A 20,076-nucleotide genomic window follows, 5' to 3' on the forward strand; every position below is an offset into this window, starting at 1 on the left:
GACTAAAAGGATTCTCATCTAGTAGACACCCTGTCTGTAAATCCCAAACAAGTCAAATTGTTTATGTAACCATTGCTTTTGTGTTTTAATTGCATATTTTAAAATGTATCTGGATTCTTCTTTAAAATCACTGAGGGAGGGGGGATAAATGTGTGTTTGTGACTTCCTGTATGGGTTCCAGAAGCTTACAATTCTTGTTCCTAGTTTTTTTTCTTTTTTATACAAAGAGATGATCTTTCAGACTATTATTGAATGCTGTATAAGTTGTTATATTTTGATTATACTGATGTAGACCTTTTGTGCTATTTGTTAGAGAGATTATAATAGGACATATTGTGTTTAGCGAGCTCTTTGGACAGCTGTGTCTGCGGCTGGCTTGGGCTCTGCTGAAGCTTATTGCATAGGAATTAGCTTTTCTGTCAGCCAGTTGAAAGGCTTAGTTAAGGATAAGAACATTCTTAATAAAAAGTAAATTTGTCTGGCAATGACCCTCTCCCAAATAGCTGAAAATAATTGTCTTTGTTATTAGCCTTAGGTGTAAGCTGTTTGTCTTTAGAGAGGCACATTGTTTTGTATCCTGAGATTGTCTAAACTAGCATTTCTGCAATTACTTGTCATGAAAATCATGCTAGCGCATAAGTCTGTAAAAATAATTCCCACCTGCAAAGGTAAATACACCAGGGACAATTAAGTTTGAGTGTGGCTGAAAAAAACTTGAGTCTCCAAGAACAGAAATGAAGATTACTACTGTGTCAGCAACCTTATTTAATACCCAAAGTAATAATACAGTTCACCTAGTGAATAAAATCTCTTGAGAACGGTGAGACTTTTGTTACGGATTAAGATAAAATGTAACTTACTTTAAATCAAATACAATTTAGGCATGACTAAAGTCTTGGCAGACTTTCTCCAACAAACCTGGCTTTTACAGTTTGAACAAGTCACTGCCCCAGCTGCCCACCCCACTTCTCTGCTACGGCAGTGTTAATGTGCAGCCAGGGAGGCAGGGCAGGACACAATGTGGTTTGCAAGGCATTGTATAAAAAAAAAATGTTTAAAATCCCACAGATTTAAGTGTCCAAGCACTGAAGTGGCATTTTGGGGATGTGGGCACACAGTCTGTTCTGCTGAGTCTCTCTCTGAGGAAAAAACCTCTAGGAAAAGGGGTGCAGTGGAGTTCTAGGGGGGAAATCACCTACACTATCTCACCACGTTTCACTCATATGATAGCATAGTGAAATACCACAGGCATCTGCAAAAACATGAGACAACTTTTAACACGTGGGGATTATATTAGAAATTCCAAATTCTGCCTGCCTGTTGTTACTAGCAGCCAGTTCAGTGGGTCTAGAGCTGTGTTATTGTTTTATTTTGCAATATCCTTTTACTCTTCAGTCAATTTTGTTACTTTTATCACTGTGGGTTTTCTTGTCTCCAGTAAGCGGCAGACATCTCTAAGAAGTTGGTAGCATCACTGGTGCAGGATTAGATAGAGGCCTCTGAACTGTGGGCTGGAAGGAGAGCTTAGGTTTATTAGTGTTCAGGTATGGCACAGCAGTGCTCTGACCTTACTAAAACTTACTAAATTTGAGGGTAGTCAAGTTTTTCCAGCATGACAAATACAAGCAAGTGATGTTTGCCAAGAGCGGGTAAGGAAGATATTCCTTGTACTGTTTGATCTGTGGAATTAAGAGTTAAGTGGTTATGGTATACTTGGCAAGTTGTTAACGTGAACTGAATATGTGTAGGTGACCGTAGGAAATTGCAGGACCTCCTGTCCAGAAGCCCTTTAGGAGGAACTGCTACAGTTTTAAGATGATCTCTTCACTGCCAGAGATTCTTGGTGTTAGCAGGCGCTTGAATCTGAGCTTCATCATTTGGGTAGGTTCTTTTGAGCGTCATAATCTTTATAATAACAGATATGCAACCATATCATTTGCAAGGAAATATTTTGTTTGTGAGCAAGCTAAAGTAAATAATACCTGATGCCTGAAGCTTTATAGTGTACTTTCTCTGCTAGCGTGGGAAGAAATATGTTACCTGGTGAAAATCATGAATACAGTGTTTCACCTTAAGGAAGCCCATGTCTATGGAGATACCAACAGTAGGTCAGTCCAGGCTATTTTTGACACTTACAATATATGGACGTCATTTTGTTGATGCATTTTTAATGGGTCAAAATTTATTTTTACTGCCAGCTAGATGAATGCATAGATTTGGTGTTACAGTTGTGAAATATTCTTTATGAGCACTGATATACTGTGTAAATATGGGGTTTCTTTGATTAAGAAATATCTCCTTGTGCATATAACAAAAGGCACATAATATTGTACCTGCCATTGATTTGTACCTATTCTTTTAGTGCTGCCCTGCTTGCCAAGACATTGCACATACCGCACTAGGAAATAGCTGAGTTTTTCATTACAAAAACCAATAGCCTCCTTAAAGGTTGTAGTACGTTGCATATTTATGACTGTTCTTCTGTGCTTTTGCCTCCCCTCCATTTTGAATTACGGTGACTTCAACCTTTGAGTGTTTTGGTTGCATTAGACAAACGCAGGAAGTTACAGCCTGTCATCGAGGCGCTTGAGCTTCCATGAATTGGTCGTTTCACTCCCTCTTGCAGATTTGCGGTAGACTGATTTCAATTTTTATAGTTTAGCCTTGATAGCTTCCTTGTGTGAGTCTTGCAGATAGAATTTAGGACTAGGCAATGTGCCTTCATGAAAGATGGGAATATTTTTAACGTCATGATCTCCCATTTTCACAAATCTTCGATGTCTAAGAACCCAAGAGTTTAGTCTGTAACTGTAGAGAGCTCATGTAGCTCAGGTATAGCTTTCTTCTCCAGAAGATTTATATCAGGGTTTTAAGAGGCTGTTCATAGTGTGCAGGAACTCTCCTGTATTTTTACAGCTGGGTGTTGGAGGCATACTGAGATTAATTCAAAACCATTTTCATACTAATCTAATGCTTCCTGATTGCTTTTTTTTTTTTTTTTTTTTAGAAAAAAAGAACAATTTTGATTTGATTTTTTTTTTTTTTTTTTTCCCAACTGTCTTTTGGAAGTGCATTGTGGAATTCCTTGAATAGTGGTTTCCTTCTTTCATAAGGGGGAAACTTCCCATTTGCATTGTCCTTGAAAACAGCGTTAGAGATTTGCCAGTGTGAATGTGTCCACACTGTTAATGTGAGCCAGAGCCCATCCCTCTGGACTCGGGGGCCGAAGGCGTTGTGCAGGGTGTCAGTATGGAGGTTCCTTTGCTGAAGCTTTCAAAAGAGTACAGTGTATAGTCAGAAGGGTTTTCTTTCTTACACTTTGACTATGAAGTGACTTGTAGTGCTTGCCCTCTTCTGTAATAATGATCCTTAATTTCAGAGGCTGTTAGTAAACTATTGCTGATCACTATGTTTCTAATAACAGAAGAAATTTACTGTCGCTGTCTTAAGTTGCTGTTTATAAATGGATGACCTCCTGTACGGTATCCTTTTTGTAGTTTCTAGTTCTTTTACTACTTCTGTTTACCCATCTTCTGCCTAGTGTTTGAGGTGATTTTTTATTTTCTTTTTTTCCCCTTTAACTTTTGTGTTAATGGTTAGAGAATTGTGGAGGACCTGTTGTATAGCTTTAGGCACAAAATGCGGTGTGGTGCCTAGCCAAATGCTTCTTGTTGTGCTGGCAAATCTTTTGAATGTGTTTTGGAGCTTATTCACAGCTTCTAGTTATCATAAACATCCGGAAATCACTTGTTAAATTCTCCAGATAGATCCTGGGGCTGATTACTGGAGATGTAGAAATACCCTTTCTAGAAAGCATTCATCGAATTGTTGGGACTGTTAATGCTGCTGCTGATGGATGAGTAGGCTGCTTTGATGACAGTATCTTGTGGTGCTGGTGTTTGTGATAAATTTTCAGTATTTTCCATCATGCTTTCCTATGGATGTTGCTCTATTTATTTAAAAAAAAATAAGTCACTGACTGCTGCCTGGCTTTCACCTCTCAAGCAAGTCCCTCCCTTCAAAAAATGGGGAAAAAAAGATGAAGGCTTACTGTCTGTGGTGTTGGATCTCAGCAGATAACCTGTATCTGATCTCTTCTTGAGCAGCAGGACTTCCAGCTCATCTTCCTGCATTTCAAACCAGTGTTTTAGCCCCCATGTATTTTCCAGTCTAGAAGTGATGTTCTCTGCCTCAATTCACTTGTCTTTTTAGTTGTTCTTCTCTGAATCATGGTGTCAGTGAGACCAGTCACACAGGGTTATCAAAGGAATTTCTTATCTGGAGGCACTAATACTTAGATTTTATTTATTTTTAAACTTAATTCCCAACCTTCATAGATTAGTGAGACAGGATCCAGTTCTTGAAAGCAGTTTTCTTTGGTCTGACCTGTTAACCTGTGCTAACGGTTGGATTTCTCCAGTGTTGTGGTTTGGGCTGGAGAAGCTGCTTGGCCTGGACTTCTTTCCTTGATCGGTGGAATGACTGGGCTTGTGTGGAAACCCATTCTTTAAATATTTATCTCTGCTATTTTCTTTGCATAGAGAAATCAAAGTAAATGACTCTTAATGTTGGGTGATTTGGTAAAAGTTCAGGTTCCTGGTAAAGTATATTTACTCTGAATGCCTAAGCAGCATTCACAAAGTGAAATGGTCCTGTTGTGTGGCGTAGACATTTTTCTCCAACCAGACATGCTTGTTTATTGAGAGAACTTAGTGAGTCAGGAGCTACAAAACATGCATTGGCGTTGCAGCATGTATTAAGCAGCCTGATGCTTTTTATTTCATAGTTCTTTTGTGGCTGTTTTGGAGAAGACCCTTGTTCCTCCTCACCTCATAAGTGTCTACGTGCAAATTTTGATTTGGGGGACTTAAACAATTTTCGTATCTGTTAGCTTTTAAAAAAGTGTAGCAACCTTTACAAAAGAGCAAGCTGTAGGCAGAACATCCTTTCCTATTGATAGTCACAGGAGAGAAGTGGGTGGATGACGTAGGATGCCGCCCGTGGGTTGCTTTTGCATCCTTAAGCTATTTTCTTCCAAACCTTACTGGTTATCTGAAGTAGGCATGGAGCAGGAAATATCCTTGTTTCCAGATGAGTTGCTTGAGAGTGTTTCCTCAACATGCAGAAATAGGGGGATGCACCTGCTTGTGCGGCTGCAGCATGAACTGCATCAAATGGTTGAGTTCACACAATTTGGCTAGAGAAAAGTGGCATAGATTTGGAAACAAGCAACTAGGAGGCGGGAAAATAAACTGGCCTCTTTGCTTCCGTAGTCCTCCTGCCCGACACATGCAATTAGGTGACTTGTCTTAAGACAGTAAAATGGCCTGATGGCTTTGGGAAGGGTGGACTGTGGTTACAAGGCTTGGGTGAGGGGACGTGGGCTGAAGGGGGGGGTGTATCTAATGAGCTAGGCAATCCCCATGACTCATGCAGTTTTTGCGGAGGAACGTGTTTGTGTTGCGTTGTCGAGCAGGAAATGTCAGATGTGTGTTTATAGATTAGAGTTACCTTCTAAACTCTGTGGAGGTCTTTACAGTGAGTCAAAATAGAAATACTGTCTGTTAAACTGAGATAAGTTGAGTTTCTGTAAAGCTTGTTCTTATTCTTTTACACTTTGAACAATTCTTCTACCATCCTCACCCTCTCTTTGGATTTTAGATATTGCCTAGATACAACAGGTACCAAAATGCACATCAGCGGAACACCTAGTGTGCTCGATACTGGGATTTGTCGTATCTGAAATGGGCTTGCAGTCAGATTGCTGTGTTTCTCACACCAAAGTTAGGCAAGCAGCAAGTAGCTCAACCTTTTCTTTGCTAAATAGCATCAATTTCTTGTGCACTAGTGTGATGTTTGTAGGAATATGTATTTACCTGTACTTTAACACATAACTAAACACCTAGTTAGTTGTAACTGCAGTTTGCAAGCTACCCTTCAGTCTGGCCTTGGTAGCTGGGTATGTCTTTTTTTTTTTTTTTCTTGGTTGGTTGGCTTTGTTTGGTTTTTTTTGGTTTTTTTTTTTTTTTGTTATTTTGGAAAAAAAAAAAACAACAAACATTTTGACAATTTGGATAAACAGCCAGAGGTAGGAGCAGTTATTTGCATTGTGGATATTTGCTGTTGTTAGGAGATAGACTCGTGGGGGTGGGTTGTGTAGCTTGCTGCAGATGCAGCTGTACTGCTGTGAGTGATCTTACTACTCCGGGCAACAGGTAAAAAAGCAAGATTTCCTGAAGCAAAACGCTTTGTGTCTTTGCCCTTCAGCTCTGCTGGTGTAACTAAGTCAGCAAGGGGTTTGAATTGTGATGAGTTGAGATGTGATGGGGAAAAAAAATAATTATAAATTGCATTTTTATTGAGTATTTACTTTGTGTGTTTGACAGCACTTGGTTTGTTTCCCTGCTATAATTATCCTGCCTGTTCTAAGATTAGGGTACCAGTGTGCCATGGGCCAAGGGCTTGTAGCATGGATAGTGCTTGTATGGGCAGTGGCACTTCTGCTGGTAGAGCTGGGTTGTGTCCTCAAATAAAACACAACTGTGTTGGAGGAGGGGAGAGGAATTTTCACGTTCCGATTGCAGCGACGTGAGAGACTTTTGCCAGCACGGCTGTCTGTCGGGCTCTGCTTCCCTGTGCCTCTGACTGACACGATCCACTGGCAAAACCTGTGGATGTGTGTGTGTTGGGGGGTTGTTTTAAGGCATTGCCTCTCTTTATTTGTGGAAGAAAGGTTTATTGGTAAAGTATGAAACTGTAATAAAACCACAAACCTTTACAGCTGTTTTTTTCCATGACTGTATTTTTAATCGATGTATGTATTAGTGCCCTTAACGTTGCAAATAAAATTGTCTTTGTCCTCCTTTTTAAGGAACGTGCCAGGGTGGAGAAGACCTGGGAATTTTATTAGTTTTGGTTTGTGTGTGGCTATGTGACGGACCCTGCTTTCAGTATGCTTATTTTGAACTTTCCTATACCTTCAAAACATAGAAAATATGCAACATGTAGAAGGAGCTTCTCTGTTAGCTCAATTATTTTTTAATCCTCTGTTTTTTTGCAAGCTAGGTCTCTAAGTTTATTACAAAATGAGAACAGACTGAAGCTCTGATCTGGCTGTTCAGGAAGTGACTTTTAATGGTGGTGGTAGCAGGCATTAAACTCGTCAGCTGTAACTACTCATTCTGTTGAAGAAATGTTTGTAAAGCATTATAAATAGTGTTTTTCCATGTTGCAAATCTATTTGTTTCACTTTCTTTTCAGCTGTCAACACTTCAGTTTGTAACTGAAATGACTTATTCTTTTAAGACATCTCCGTTTCTTACAAAGTACCTTGTCTGTTCTCATTAGTAGCTCCATGACAGTCTCATAGTTGAAAGTGTGAAGTAGGTTCTCAGAGTATTCACAGAGAAATATGCCAGAAAGCTCCTGTTATATCTGAAGTGTTTGTGGTAGTCTGCAGCAAGGTTTATGGAAGATTTGCAGCAAGGTTATTCAGTTCTGTTGGTATGGTTCAACAGAGCAGAAATTTTGTGGCAAATTTAGTTAAATCTATCTGGGTGCATACCTCATTAAATACACGAATCATCTAATTTAAAGCTTTTAAATAACATGACCTATTTCAGTATAGGGAAACACCTCTTGTGGACACATGTGCATTGAAGATCTCTTGCAGGTGCTGGAGGTTTGAGGAATTGATAGGAGTTTCGGGCTGGTTTCACTAAAGCTAGGGATAGCATACTTTCTAATATTAGCACTTTAGGTTTAAGAATTAATGTGAAAATAACTTGATTAATGTGTGTATTTCACACAGTTAGAAGAACTAGAGAGGATGGGAGCATTGGTACTCTTTTAAAGATTCTTTGCAAATGAAAGTGCTAGTTTGGTTATTCAGCCTTCAGTCACTGGGAAATCGCAGAACCCTGATATGCTGAATTAGCGGTTTTAGTCCTGAATATGTACTTCAAGTATTATTTTGGTTTTGATCTTTTGGAATTGACTACAAAATATTCAGGGTGTTTAGTGGTTTCATACAGAAGATCCAAATACCCAGTTTTGACATTGTACTTTCTTGTGATTTATTGGGGAATCCAAAATTCTGCAGGAATATAATTTCAGCTGGTGTCAGAGGCCTCGTGATGGTGAACAAGCCCGTGTCAAGCACTGAAATAAGTTTTCAAATAGAAATTAGGCTTGTAAATTGACTTTCTGGCTCCTGCTTGACCAGTGGGGAAATACTTAGTGCACGCAGGCGATTGCTGGTTTCACTACTTTGTGTAGTGTTTTTCTCAGTTGCTGAAGAAGTGAAACAGTTTACAAGTCTTACCAGTTTGATTCATTAGACCATACTGGGAGACAGTAAGACCATGTAAATGAAGATTCTAATTAATAGATGGCAAAGCCCAGCTCTCCCATCCAAAACACAACGTGCAGCTGTGATGTGAGACGTAAGGAAAAAGAATTGGGAAAAGTTTCCTTTAACTCAGTAATAATCATATGGGATTGCACACAAATTGGATTATAATTTCTCTCTCTTCTAACATCAGTCATTTCTCTCCTTGTCTTTGAACCTGTATGGATTAGTTATCCTGCATGGTTTTGCAGGAGGGACTTGCAAGTGAACTAGCACTCCAGAGTTAAGGACTGGCACAGCTTTTAAATGCAAGTTCTGGAGACTTGGATATTGTCAATGTATGACTTTTTATCCATCTAGTTGGATGTAAAAAAAAAAAAAAATTGTTAACATTATAGATGCTGGCAGAACAGCGATTAGAAAATAATTGCATTTACAAGCATTTTTATGTACTGGCAACTTGTCCTTTCCTCATTTTTCCCCCCCCAGTATTGCTGTCCTGAATTGCGGATGGCAAATGGAAATCCCTTTAAAAATTTCTCATTACAGACTTTCTAAGTGGATATATCTGTCAGTGAACAAGTACTGTTTAGCATTATATTTCAGATAATCAGTGGGGGAAGAGCAGTGGTGGTGTGCCTTTAAAAACAGTATGCTTGATGGGATTAAGCCACATTGTAATGTTAGTGTTTAAGATGATGTAACTTGAATACTAATTTTTTGTTTTGTTTCTTTTAAGCAAATGGTTATGAGCCTTAGAGTTTCTGAACTGCAAGTACTTCTGGGTTACGCGGGGAGGAACAAGCACGGACGAAAACACGAACTTCTCACAAAAGCGCTGCATTTGTTAAAGGCTGGCTGCAGTCCTGCTGTACAAATGAAAATCAAAGAACTCTATAGGCGAAGGTTCCCTCAGAAAATCATGACACCTGCAGACTTATCTATCCCCAGCGTACACTCGAGCTCCATGCCAGCAGCTTTGTCTCCGTCTACCATTCCACAGCTCAGTTATGATGGCCACCCTGCCTCGTCACCATTGCTTCCCGTTTCACTTCTGGGACCTAAACATGAACTGGAACTCCCCCATCTCACATCTGCGCTTCACCCTGTCCATCCTGACATAAAACTTCAGAAATTACCTTTTTATGACTTGCTGGATGAGCTGATAAAACCTACCAGCCTAGGTAAGGTTGCAAATGTTGGAGTAATATTTTAAGTCCTTTTTTTTTTTTTAATAGTAAGGGATGAATGCAGCTGCTAATGCAGTAACTGGTTAAATATTGCATCACACCAGTGTTTAGAGAATCGCTATTTTTGGTAACTTTTGGAACAGATTGTTCTACATGGAGAGATGTCTTACGTAACACTCATTAGTTGCTTTAGCTGAGCCACTAAATATGGTTCAAAGATCCGTTATATTCAAGGGGTGAGTTTGACAAGAAACAAACTAAACCTTAGAAAAAGGAAAAAAACCTGCCTGCTTTCAGTAGTTCTCATAAACTATAGAGTCTAATTATTAAAAAAAAAAACAAACCCCAAAACAAACAAACAACCAAAAATACCCTGGAATCTTTATCAAGCCCACAAAATCTCATCTGTGCTGGGAAAGAATGCCAGGCTAGGTATTTGCTGTAATCCATTACAGCCTCGACATCTGAGTTTAGGAAGGCTTGAGGTTCTTTTGCAATTGTGGCTACTTTTCTTTAAACTGTTGTATTAAGGTATAAATCACTTGTGTAGCTGCTGAGAATAATCTGTTGCTTACAGAGCATTATATAACAACGTGTGATTTTTTGGCTTTGACTCCACATAGCACTTAACAGCATGGTTAACTTTTAATACTCTTAAATATTCCTTAAATACAGTAGTCCTGTGGATTTCTGGAGGGGCTGCTTGCACATTGGAACCTTCTGCTGTCTTGAAACCCTGCAAAAGATTCACTGTGAGGATAGCTGGTAGGAGGAGGAGGAGATTTGTGAGAGTAGATACGGGGAGATGGTGGGTGAGTGGAAAAAACTGTCCTTTGTGAACGAGATCCCTTATAAACAAAAACGAGCAGGTACTTTACGTTAACAGTCCAAACAGCTACAGGGATGTAAGAGGCCTGATAACGTGATGGTGGTCTGCAGACTTCTGAAGTATTTTGCACAGCTGTTTGCAGATTTTTTGTTTTAACTGTTACAACTGAGACATTGAGGGAAAAACAGATAGCTTTTGATAATCTCATCATCTGGTTCAGGTATTCTTTTAAGAGGTATACTGTATCTATTTAGCTTTAATCTAAAACCTAAGTGATTAATAAACATTCCAGGCAATGCTGGTGGTGCTGGATAATTAGGTAGTCAGTATGTGTCTCATCACTTTTACATTATAAATACTTAAAAATAATGGTATAATTTCTATAAAACATTCCAGTGCAGGAATTATGGTATGCATTTATTCCTAGATGTGGTACGAACACTTTGCTGTCAGCTCTATCTCTGACAAACTGGCCCCAAATGAAGAGATCATAATTCACGCTCTGTTATGTCTTATTGCTTGAGGAGTTTGTATACAATAGGATATTTTTCCCCTGTTTGTGGACTCTTGAGTGTCAGGGTAAGAAAATGGAAGTGGATGAAATTCCAACCAGATACCTTTTTAAGCAATCTCTGTCCTTTCAGTTAACTTCAGGGTATGTTTGAGGCTTTTGTTTTGCATGTGCATCCTGTGGTGTCTTTCTGTTTGTCTGAAGCAATAATATTAAAAAGCTTTTTTTCTTGTGCTTTTGCAGGAAGAGAGAGCTTTGGTGTCTGTGTGTATGAGAAATGGTTGTTTCCTTTTGTAGTGGAAAGTAATGTTGCTACAGACTGTAAAATTTCTAACTCTAAATGCCATGAAGGTATTTTAGAGTAATATATATATGTTAATGAAAAAACATATTGGATTAATAACCAGTGATATGCAGGTTTGTACGCTTTCAAAACAACTTGGAGCAATTGTGCATACAGTTTAGGAGTTTTAAATGCAAGTATAGAGCAGACTTTTAATAATTTTCTCCATTTATACAGTTACAGATACTCTAACTGAAGTCAGTCTTAAATGATTTGTTGAATATTTCCCCCAAATGATTTGGGCATCCTTCTCACTGCTGCAAACAATGTGGGTTTCCTCAAATGTCAAGTTTCTAGGTTGCCTGGGTTTGTTTTCAAATGGCAGATGCGTATTACAAACACTCAGAACTTCTCCTTGGCATTTGGCCAGTGTTTCAGCATCTCCTGCTTGCTTTTTCCCCTCAGGTTCCTCATGGAATAGGGATAAGAAACTTTTGAATTCACTCTGTTTCCCTCCACTGCAAGAACAAACTGGTGACCTGATGTGGAGTTTTGAATAATTATCTCCCTGCTTAAATTGGAACCTATTGGAATAGAAAAAAATGTGTGTGTGTGAGAGAGAGAGAATGAGTGTGAACTCCACTGATTTGAGGATCTTTAGATTCTTCTGAAATAATAGTCATTACGTAAAAGTTTGGCAAAGCACATCTTTGGATGTGATTTTCCCTGGTCTTTCCTAAGTCAAGGTGAAATTGTTTGGAAGGTTTGCTCTAGTAGTCTTCTGTCCCATCAAGATGTGATTATTAATTTGAAAAACAATAATTTGACAAAGCCTTGGGGAAGGGAGTTGCACAGCGAGGCACTTGAACATGCATTCTGTACCCAAATATTTTACGTAGGTGGGTAGTACACAAGCTAATGTGAATAACAGATAAGGAATTTAAATTTGCTAACTATTATTTTTAATGTCAAGAACAAAAGGAGGAAATGGATGTTACCTTCTTACACTTGCTTCCTTAAAACGTAGCTCTGAACTGTGATTAAAATCCCCACACTGACTGCTCACTGGGCTGCGTTCATGGCAAGGGGGAAACGCAGTGCTTTATCCATCCATACCCTTCTCACCCACCAACAGCTATTGAGGATCTTCACTTGAGCATGGCTGGCTGCAGCATGTGTGACAAGCTAAGGTTAGAAGGCTGTTGGCTAACTTTTTTTTCATTTTTTTTTTCCCCCCTGGCTTACAGCAGCCCATACAACTTGTAGCAGTGAGTAGGATGCGTGCAGAAGAGCAGACTTGCCCAGCTAGTCGAACTCGTAAACTCAGCCTGTGGTACCTCAACCTGCTCTTGTTTGAAGAACTGAAAATAGCAGCTAGGCCCCGCTGACGGCAGGACTCTTCTCCTGCTGTTACTCTGCTCAGATAGCAGAGTCTCTCGCTTCTGAGTGTTTCAAGTACGTGACTCCTGCGTAGCTTTGTCAGAGCTGTGTGGCTAATACTGACAGTCATGGTTATGCTGCCTGTGCTGTCGGGGGATGACAGCGCGTTCTTTACTCCCAAGACGACTGTCAGTGGGCTTGTTTATCTGAGATGGAGAGCAGTGGAGTTGTCGAATTTAATCCATATGTTATTAGTCATCCTCATTGCAAAATTGAGAAAACATCTATGTTGGATGTTTTTGCGTACAAGCCAACTAGGAATGCTCTGTATTCTGAAAAGGTGTGTTGGTGGATGAATCTGTATGCTGAGCTCTTGCAGTGCTAGTGAGAAGTCTGAGCACTCTGCCCCATGGTTAACTATGATTTGATGTGATTACATGACTGGTGTTCTTTGAGGAAAAGCTATCCAGTTTGGCCTTGATGGAATGTATGGAAGTTGACTTGTTATTGCGACTTCTCTGTTGTTTTTTGAATTCTCCTTTAAATAGGAGAACTTTGGTTGTTAGTTTCTTAAGTGAAGCTGCAGCTTTCACTTAATTTTTCCCTATTTTCAACCCTCAGTGTACAGACGCTGCTAATTGGTTGTTTTTTAAGCATAGGGCAAATTTTCTACAAGTAATGTCTAACACACAGATAAGATCTCTTTTGTGTGGTGAAATGTGTTTACTATGAGATGAGTAACGAGTACCAAAATTCTGCCAGATTATTATGGAAGGGACATTAGATAGTTAAACAACATCTTAAAAATACTTCTTACAGCCTATGCCATTCCTAATTGCTTTAGCTGTGTAGTTGTTCCAAAAAACATTTTAACTAGATTATGGGTCTTTACTTACCTGTAAGGGGAAATTAACCTTTTCTTTTCAATGTGAAGGATTAAAGAGACTGTGGACTATGGCTGCTCTTTTAAAAGCTGTCCAAATGGCATACGGATGATGACCCTACAATTTATTTGCTGCACTTCAGGTTTAAGTGATGTGGAACATGATGCTGAAACTCAGATCTGCCCTGTGGAAATCTACCTGTGGAAATTACCTACAGGTCTCACCCTCCTGGGAGGAGGAGACAAACATCAGCCTTTTTGGGGAGTCAGAGGATCGCTGACAGAAGGCATTGTATGCTGCCTGCCAGACTGCAGATACTTGTCCATCAGGTGAAGGGAGCTTCCAGTGGCTCTACTGAGGCTTGTCTTGATTTGCTTAGGTCTTAGTTTAATTTCTTAATTTGTGGACTCTAATAAGAGGGTTTCTCTGATAAGCAGAATTTCACCTCTGGTGCCTGCCCTCAAGAATTATGTTCTTACTAACCAGTGTTGATGCTTCTGACTTGCGTTTACCTTGAAATTTTCTTTTTGACTGTGATTGGTCATGGTTAGTTGGACGTGCTGTGTTCTTGAGGACAGATCTTGCAACTGATCTGACTAAAAACTTTAGGGTGACTGTAGTTCAAGGTACCGTTATTAAACAATTAAACAATTTGGTGCACTTAGAAATCGAGATTGGAAACTCTAAAAGTTTTGTTTGGCAAGTATTTCTCTCTTCATATATCAGCAAGCTGGTCTGTTTCTCTGCACAGTCAGTATCATGGTTTATATGAAAGCCATGCTTTACTGTCTTCTGTGTTTGTTATTTTTTTAAATGTACTTTGTGGGAGGAAGTTCAACAAAATACTGTATTCTCAACTCAGGCTTGAGCTTTGTGACTTCCGGCTCTACAGTTTTCAATTGTGCAAGAATAAGCTGAAATATTAGGTCTGTCTTGTTCATGTGCTGTAGCTCAACTAGAATTACAGTGCACTTAGGTTTCTTTTTTTGGCTTCAGCTTGTATTTGCATGTGGTATGCCTCAAGTTCATGTATAGAGAATCTTTCCATAGTCTAGAGTCTGTTTTTTTAAGTATGAAAGCTTCAACCAACTGGGTAGCTCTTGTGCTACAAGAAAAGGAGTATAATTTATTACTGTTCACTTCAGCTGATTGCTCAATCTACTCATGCGTAGAACTGAGATCACCCAAATTCCAGGACCTTACAGGATGTGGATGTTTTCAGACACTGCTGCTCTAATGTGAATGGATCTAGGAAGCAGCTCTTCTTCCCAAGATCAAATTCAGATATTTTCTTGATAATTGATAATTTGATAAGGAGTTGGGCTCAGTGATCCTTGTGGGTCCCTTCCAACTCAGGATGTTCTATGATTCTAATTAAAGCTTTTAGTAGAAGGAATTACGGCAAGCCACGTGATTGTCTCAAAGCATGTGAGTAATCCATTAATAATCAGCAAACCAATCTAAGCTTGGGGTGGTATCCCTTTTAAGTGTTTGGAGAGCTTGAGGCCTAGAAGTGGGGCTCACATACCATGAGACAGGAAGCTGTGCTATTGCAATATGTATTTTTTAAGATTTCCTCTTGCAACCAAGATGTTGAGATCACTTTGAAGTTGTTGGAAATGCTGTTGGGACTTGGAAGTCTTCAGTAACTTGGAATCTTTAATTCCCTTTGTGATGGCTTTTAGAAAAAGATGATACGGGTTATGTTAATCCTGGTAGAGAGCTTACTTAGGAACTCTCTTATCTAATTGTGAACTTTAAACCCAATTTTTTGCTTTTCCTGTCAGGCCTCTAAAACTTGCTGCTTTTTTGGTGAAGGTAAAAATGTGCTAGAAGTAGGATAGCCCATGTAGGGACGTGGCAGTGCTAGCTTTTTGGTACTGCTTATCTGAAGTGTTCAACTGCTGTCGGTGGTCTTAGAATAGAAGATAAAATTTTCAAGCCTGAATGGCAGCAGTTGAGTTGTGGGACGTATATTTAGGTGTCTAAAGAAATCCAGTGACTTGAGTATGGATGATCCAGTGATGTTCCTTCCCTCTGGTAGAATGATGGAACAGATGTGCACTGGGGATGTGTAGGTCCAGGACAGGCAGTGGTGAGACGAGAGCTGGGGTGGGTGGGCATTTACTCTGCAGGGGTGGGTTGGGAGGGCAGAGAGTTCTGGCACTGAAGGTTGGCATGAAATTATCCCTTAATACTTACTGTAGGTCTTCAGAAATCCTCATTGCTCAGAAATGCTCTAATACGTGACTGATAAAAAAAATAATCAAACATAAATATCTGTCCAATGGCACAGAGTTTCCAGCTGATCCATTCTGTTTATACAACGTATCATAGAGAGTTATAAAATACGTAATACTTATGAATTAATTGTAGCCCTTGGAGTATTTCCAAGCTATTTTCATATATAAATCTAGGCACTATTTCAAATAAGCTCCTTTTGTGTCTTTATACTCCCTGCCTTTCCCTCCCCCAGTGTAGCTCTGCCTATTCCTTCTCAGTATTAACTGCTAAAAGCTTAAGTTGAACAGAATCTAAAAATGATCTTAAGTGACAAATGCAGTGGTCTGACCAGAACCAGAGTTCAGTTTTTCATCTGGTTTAAGCTGAAGAACATGGCATTGTCACTGCACAGTAATGCAGTGTATTTGTGAGTGTAGTGCAGTTGTAACCCATGGAAGTGGGTTAAGAGCTCGTCACTGCTGTCAAGGAAAGAATGATTTGTATGTTTACTAAAATGCTTCCCTTCAAGTAGATTTGAAGTGTTTTGAAATGTTAAGGTTACACAACATCCATTGTGATAAGTGATTGAAATGAAGTGGCCAAGACGTCACAGCGAGCGAATGACAAAACAGAAACGGGGATCTGGGATGTCTCTTGGTGCTGGAGGTGGGCTCGGGGTGGCTGAGCTGCCGAAGTGTGGCACGCTGCGCTTCTGCACAGCCCTTGGCCCTGCTCGGACACCTCTGGCATTCAGCTGGTTGGTGCATTGGGTCCAGCTCTGGCCTGGTCGGGCATGGCTTTAGCCATTAGCAAGAGGCTCATCCTGTCTTCCAGGGGAGAGGGTGGCTCTCCAAGCTCTCCGAGGAGGGCTCTAGCTGGGACAGACCCGATATTGCACTACAAATTCATTTAACGGGTAGCAGGAAATTAAGGCTATGGTGGGTAGTCGTTTAAATGCTCCTGCTGCTTGATTCCAGAAGATGGCAGGAGCTTGGTGCTAAGAGATTGTGGTTAATAGAAAGGAAGTGTTTATGTATAAACATTTGCATTACCCAGGAACTTCATAAATTGTGGTGGTTTTAAAAGGGCTAATGATACGTCCTGGGATGTTGTAGATCGCCCATTACGGTGTATCCTCTCATCGTTTCTCTCCCAAGTAGCTGCTTAGTTTCTGCTTATATACAGAAGTTGCCATGTACTGTACGCAGGCATTTGATCTCACCTCCAAAAGCAGTTATATAAACGACACCCCTTCAGGACTGATGGAAGAGGTTTTGGAAAAACTACATTATGAGAAGCTATGTGTATGTAGTAGTGTGTTATGGATTTCTTGGCTTCTGCTGCAATTGAACATCATTCAAAACATGTCTGAATTTTACGTTTTTAACAGGGAAATGTTTTCTGTGCTTTAATCTAGATGCAATAATTTTGGTCTAGCTTGGAGGCAGTGTATTAAATTTTCAACACTGATATTTGAAAGAGGTTCGAACATAAATTGTTACAATGCCTTCTGTTGTTTAAAAGAAAAAGCAAAATGCCTGTGCTGCAACAAAATGAGGTATCTTACCTATCTGGGGAAGATAAGCAAGAATTATTTATGTGTTGGGCTGACAAATTCTACAATGTTTAGGTTTTTCTGGTTAATATGTTGAGAAATTTAACTGATCAAAATTATGTGCTGTATTAGGTTACTGAATAACCAGTTAGACTTCTCTTGTTTATCTTACAGCATGTAGCAAAAATTTGCTGTAGTCCTGATACTGTTACTTAGCATAACTATTTTTGCCTTCAGAAATAAACATGCAATTATTGGAAATCATTGGTAATGGGGCAATTCAATGATCCCTTTTCTCATGGCCTGAATTTAGGTAATTACTGCAGTGTAAAGTGCAAGTTTAATTTTAGTCCAAGTATCTTTCTGTATTGGAGAGTAATATATTCCCTTCACTAGTTAATAAGCTGCACTTGGTGATGATAGATGGAAAAGATTAACCTTAGTATATTGGCAGTAGGATGGTCAGCTGCAGTTGCATTAGGAAGCATCATCACCTCAACAACGCGATGACATAAGATTCATTAAAGATTTTAAGGTACGTGTTCTTGAATGGAAATTTAGAGACTGGCTTTTTCTCAAGGCAGCAAGAGGTATTTTACTGCAGAAAGATTGTGTGGCTATTTTTAGCTGTGGGTACTGGTGAGGTGGAACAGAATATTTTTAGAGCTGTAGAAAATGCAGCCACTCAAGCTGGGTTCTTTTTTTCACTCTAGTGCTGTAGGGTTTCTCCAAAATAAAGAATAAAATTGGTAGGAAATGTTTTTTATGTATCATTATTATTAATTACATAAGTAATATATTCATTGTCTGTACACACACACATGTATGTATACATTCATATAGAATTTTAAGTGTTTTGGTCCTGTGAATGATACTGTCATGTATTAAAGTAGTTTTTGCTCAATTTCTGAAAACTCATTACTCATCTGAAATTTTTAACAAAATATGCAACCAGCAAGGCATAATTGGGTCACTCTCACTTAATACATACCAATCCCATATGCTATTTGGATCATTACTTGAATGAGGTAAGCCTGAAATAATTCAGGAAACTGATAGTGAATTGGTAAAAAGAATAGCTTTGAAGAAGAAACTCTGCTCTGTAATGTTTCTGCAATGTTTTAGGCATTTTAGAGTGTGTTGTACTACTGTTGGGGACCTGCAGAGTCAATGGCCTGGAGCTTGTGCTGGTTCTTACTAAGGGTATGTATGTGTTTACAAGAAAATGTGGATTTTGTTCATTGCCTTTCCTGGTTTTAAGCTGAATGAATGAAGAAGTAGTAAATACTCCCCTCTGCCCGCTCCTCTTCAGCACCCCCTCAAAAATGGTGACATTCTGGTAAGATGAGAAGTGGATTTTTGTGTGCCTTGTCTGAAACGGTTCCTGTTGACACCCATTTAATTATATAAGTCTGCTTGGAAAGCTTTTTATTATACTTTCAAAACCTGCCCTTTCAGATTTCTGAATTATTCAGGAAATTTTTTAGCAGCAAGGTAAAGTGATGCTTGTGATTCATTGTATTTTTTTAAATTATTGTGCCTTTGTTCTTTATATGTGAATTTAAAAAAAAAAAATAGAAGTCCATTAGGCATTTGTGCATTGTACCTCCTTTTTGAGATTGCAAAGGAGACGTGGCCTATAAACCACTCTTGGCTAACCCTCCAAGCTCTGTACTGTTCAGAGAGTGCTAAAGAAAAGGTTATAAAATTTAATAATTTGTAGTTATGAAGAAAAAATGCTAACACCCCCCCCCCCCCCCCCCAAACCATTCCTGGCAACTTTCTTAAGAATGTTCATGTTAACGCTGTTGTCCTGGCTAGATTCCAGCTTTATTAGATTATAAATTCTATTTTAATCCACTCGGTTTTCAATTAGAGATCTATTTTTGCCTTGCTTTTGTTAAATAATAATAGTTGTTTGCAGGGCATGGTTGCATGTTTCTAGCCATCAAAATTATTTTCTTTTGTAAAACTATGTATTTTCATATTTCTGGTTTTAATCATACTCCAGAACTTTAAAAGTAAACAATGTGCTTGACTTGCCAGGATCTGTTTGGTGTTCCTGAACGCAGCAGATAGACCAGATGGATTAATAGAAATCTGTTAGCTTTTCTACTCTCTTAAATTCCAGATTTCCAATGGCTCTTCCTGAGAAATCTGAAGTCCTTAGGAATAGGGGAGTTTGCATAGTCACAGATCAGCTTGGAAGCTTAGTATTTAATAGTAAAGCTGCTAAATTAACTCCGTTTAATGTGTTTTGTTGAAATTTTCATGCATCATAGGATAAGTAGATCTAGAAATAATAGATATGGATATAAAAAGATTGTGCAAAAACATGGGAGAAGATTAGAGAAAACCACAGAGAAGAAAAACTTATTTCATCTCCCTTCTAGAGGGTGCTCTTGGTTTTGTTTGCTGCGTATCCTCCTTCGTCCTGGGCAAGCCCCAGACATGCAGCCAAGGTCCTCCTCCCCAGCCTGCCCCTTCCGTGTCCCCTGTGTCCCCTGTTCCCCCCAGACAAACCCCCTCAGCTTTGATTTGCAAGAGGAGGTGAGGCAGTAAACTAAATGGGCAGTTGGTTTTCAAGTATGGTAAACAGAGTCTTTATGAAGCAGTTGACTTTTCTGTGCCTTATTTAACTGAGCTGTGCTTGGAATAACTTGCTGTGATTTTGCGGCTGGAGGGTGTATTTTACTCTACCTTCCTTTCTGCTGCCCGGGCGCTGGGTGGGTGGGTGGGAGGTTGTCATGGTGTGTTGGTGTTACAGTGGCAATTGTGGGATCCTAACTGAAAGCTAGAACATGGAAGTAATGCTTTTAACCACCACAGTCCTTGCAAAACTTAACTGTGCTTTCAAATGTGATAGCCTAG

The 20,076-nt window shown here is 39.4% G+C and overlaps 1 protein-coding gene across 1 annotated transcript in view; it reads left to right on the forward strand.

The window, feature by feature from the left end:
* PIAS1 (protein inhibitor of activated STAT 1) overlaps nucleotides 1-20,076 on the forward strand; it is a gene marked incomplete at its 5' end in the record, with an annotated part of 66,636 nt that overhangs the window by 15,904 nt on the left and 30,656 nt on the right. The window contains one exon of the mRNA XM_082488509.1: nucleotides 9,090-9,534. Within this exon, the coding sequence (XP_082344635.1) occupies nucleotides 9,090-9,534 (445 nt within the window). The remainder of the gene's footprint in view (nucleotides 1-9,089; nucleotides 9,535-20,076) is intronic.

Source organism: Vanellus vanellus (genome assembly GCF_965231255.1).
Source record: "Vanellus vanellus genome assembly, chromosome: 11".
NCBI lineage: Eukaryota > Metazoa > Chordata > Aves > Charadriiformes > Charadriidae > Vanellus > Vanellus vanellus.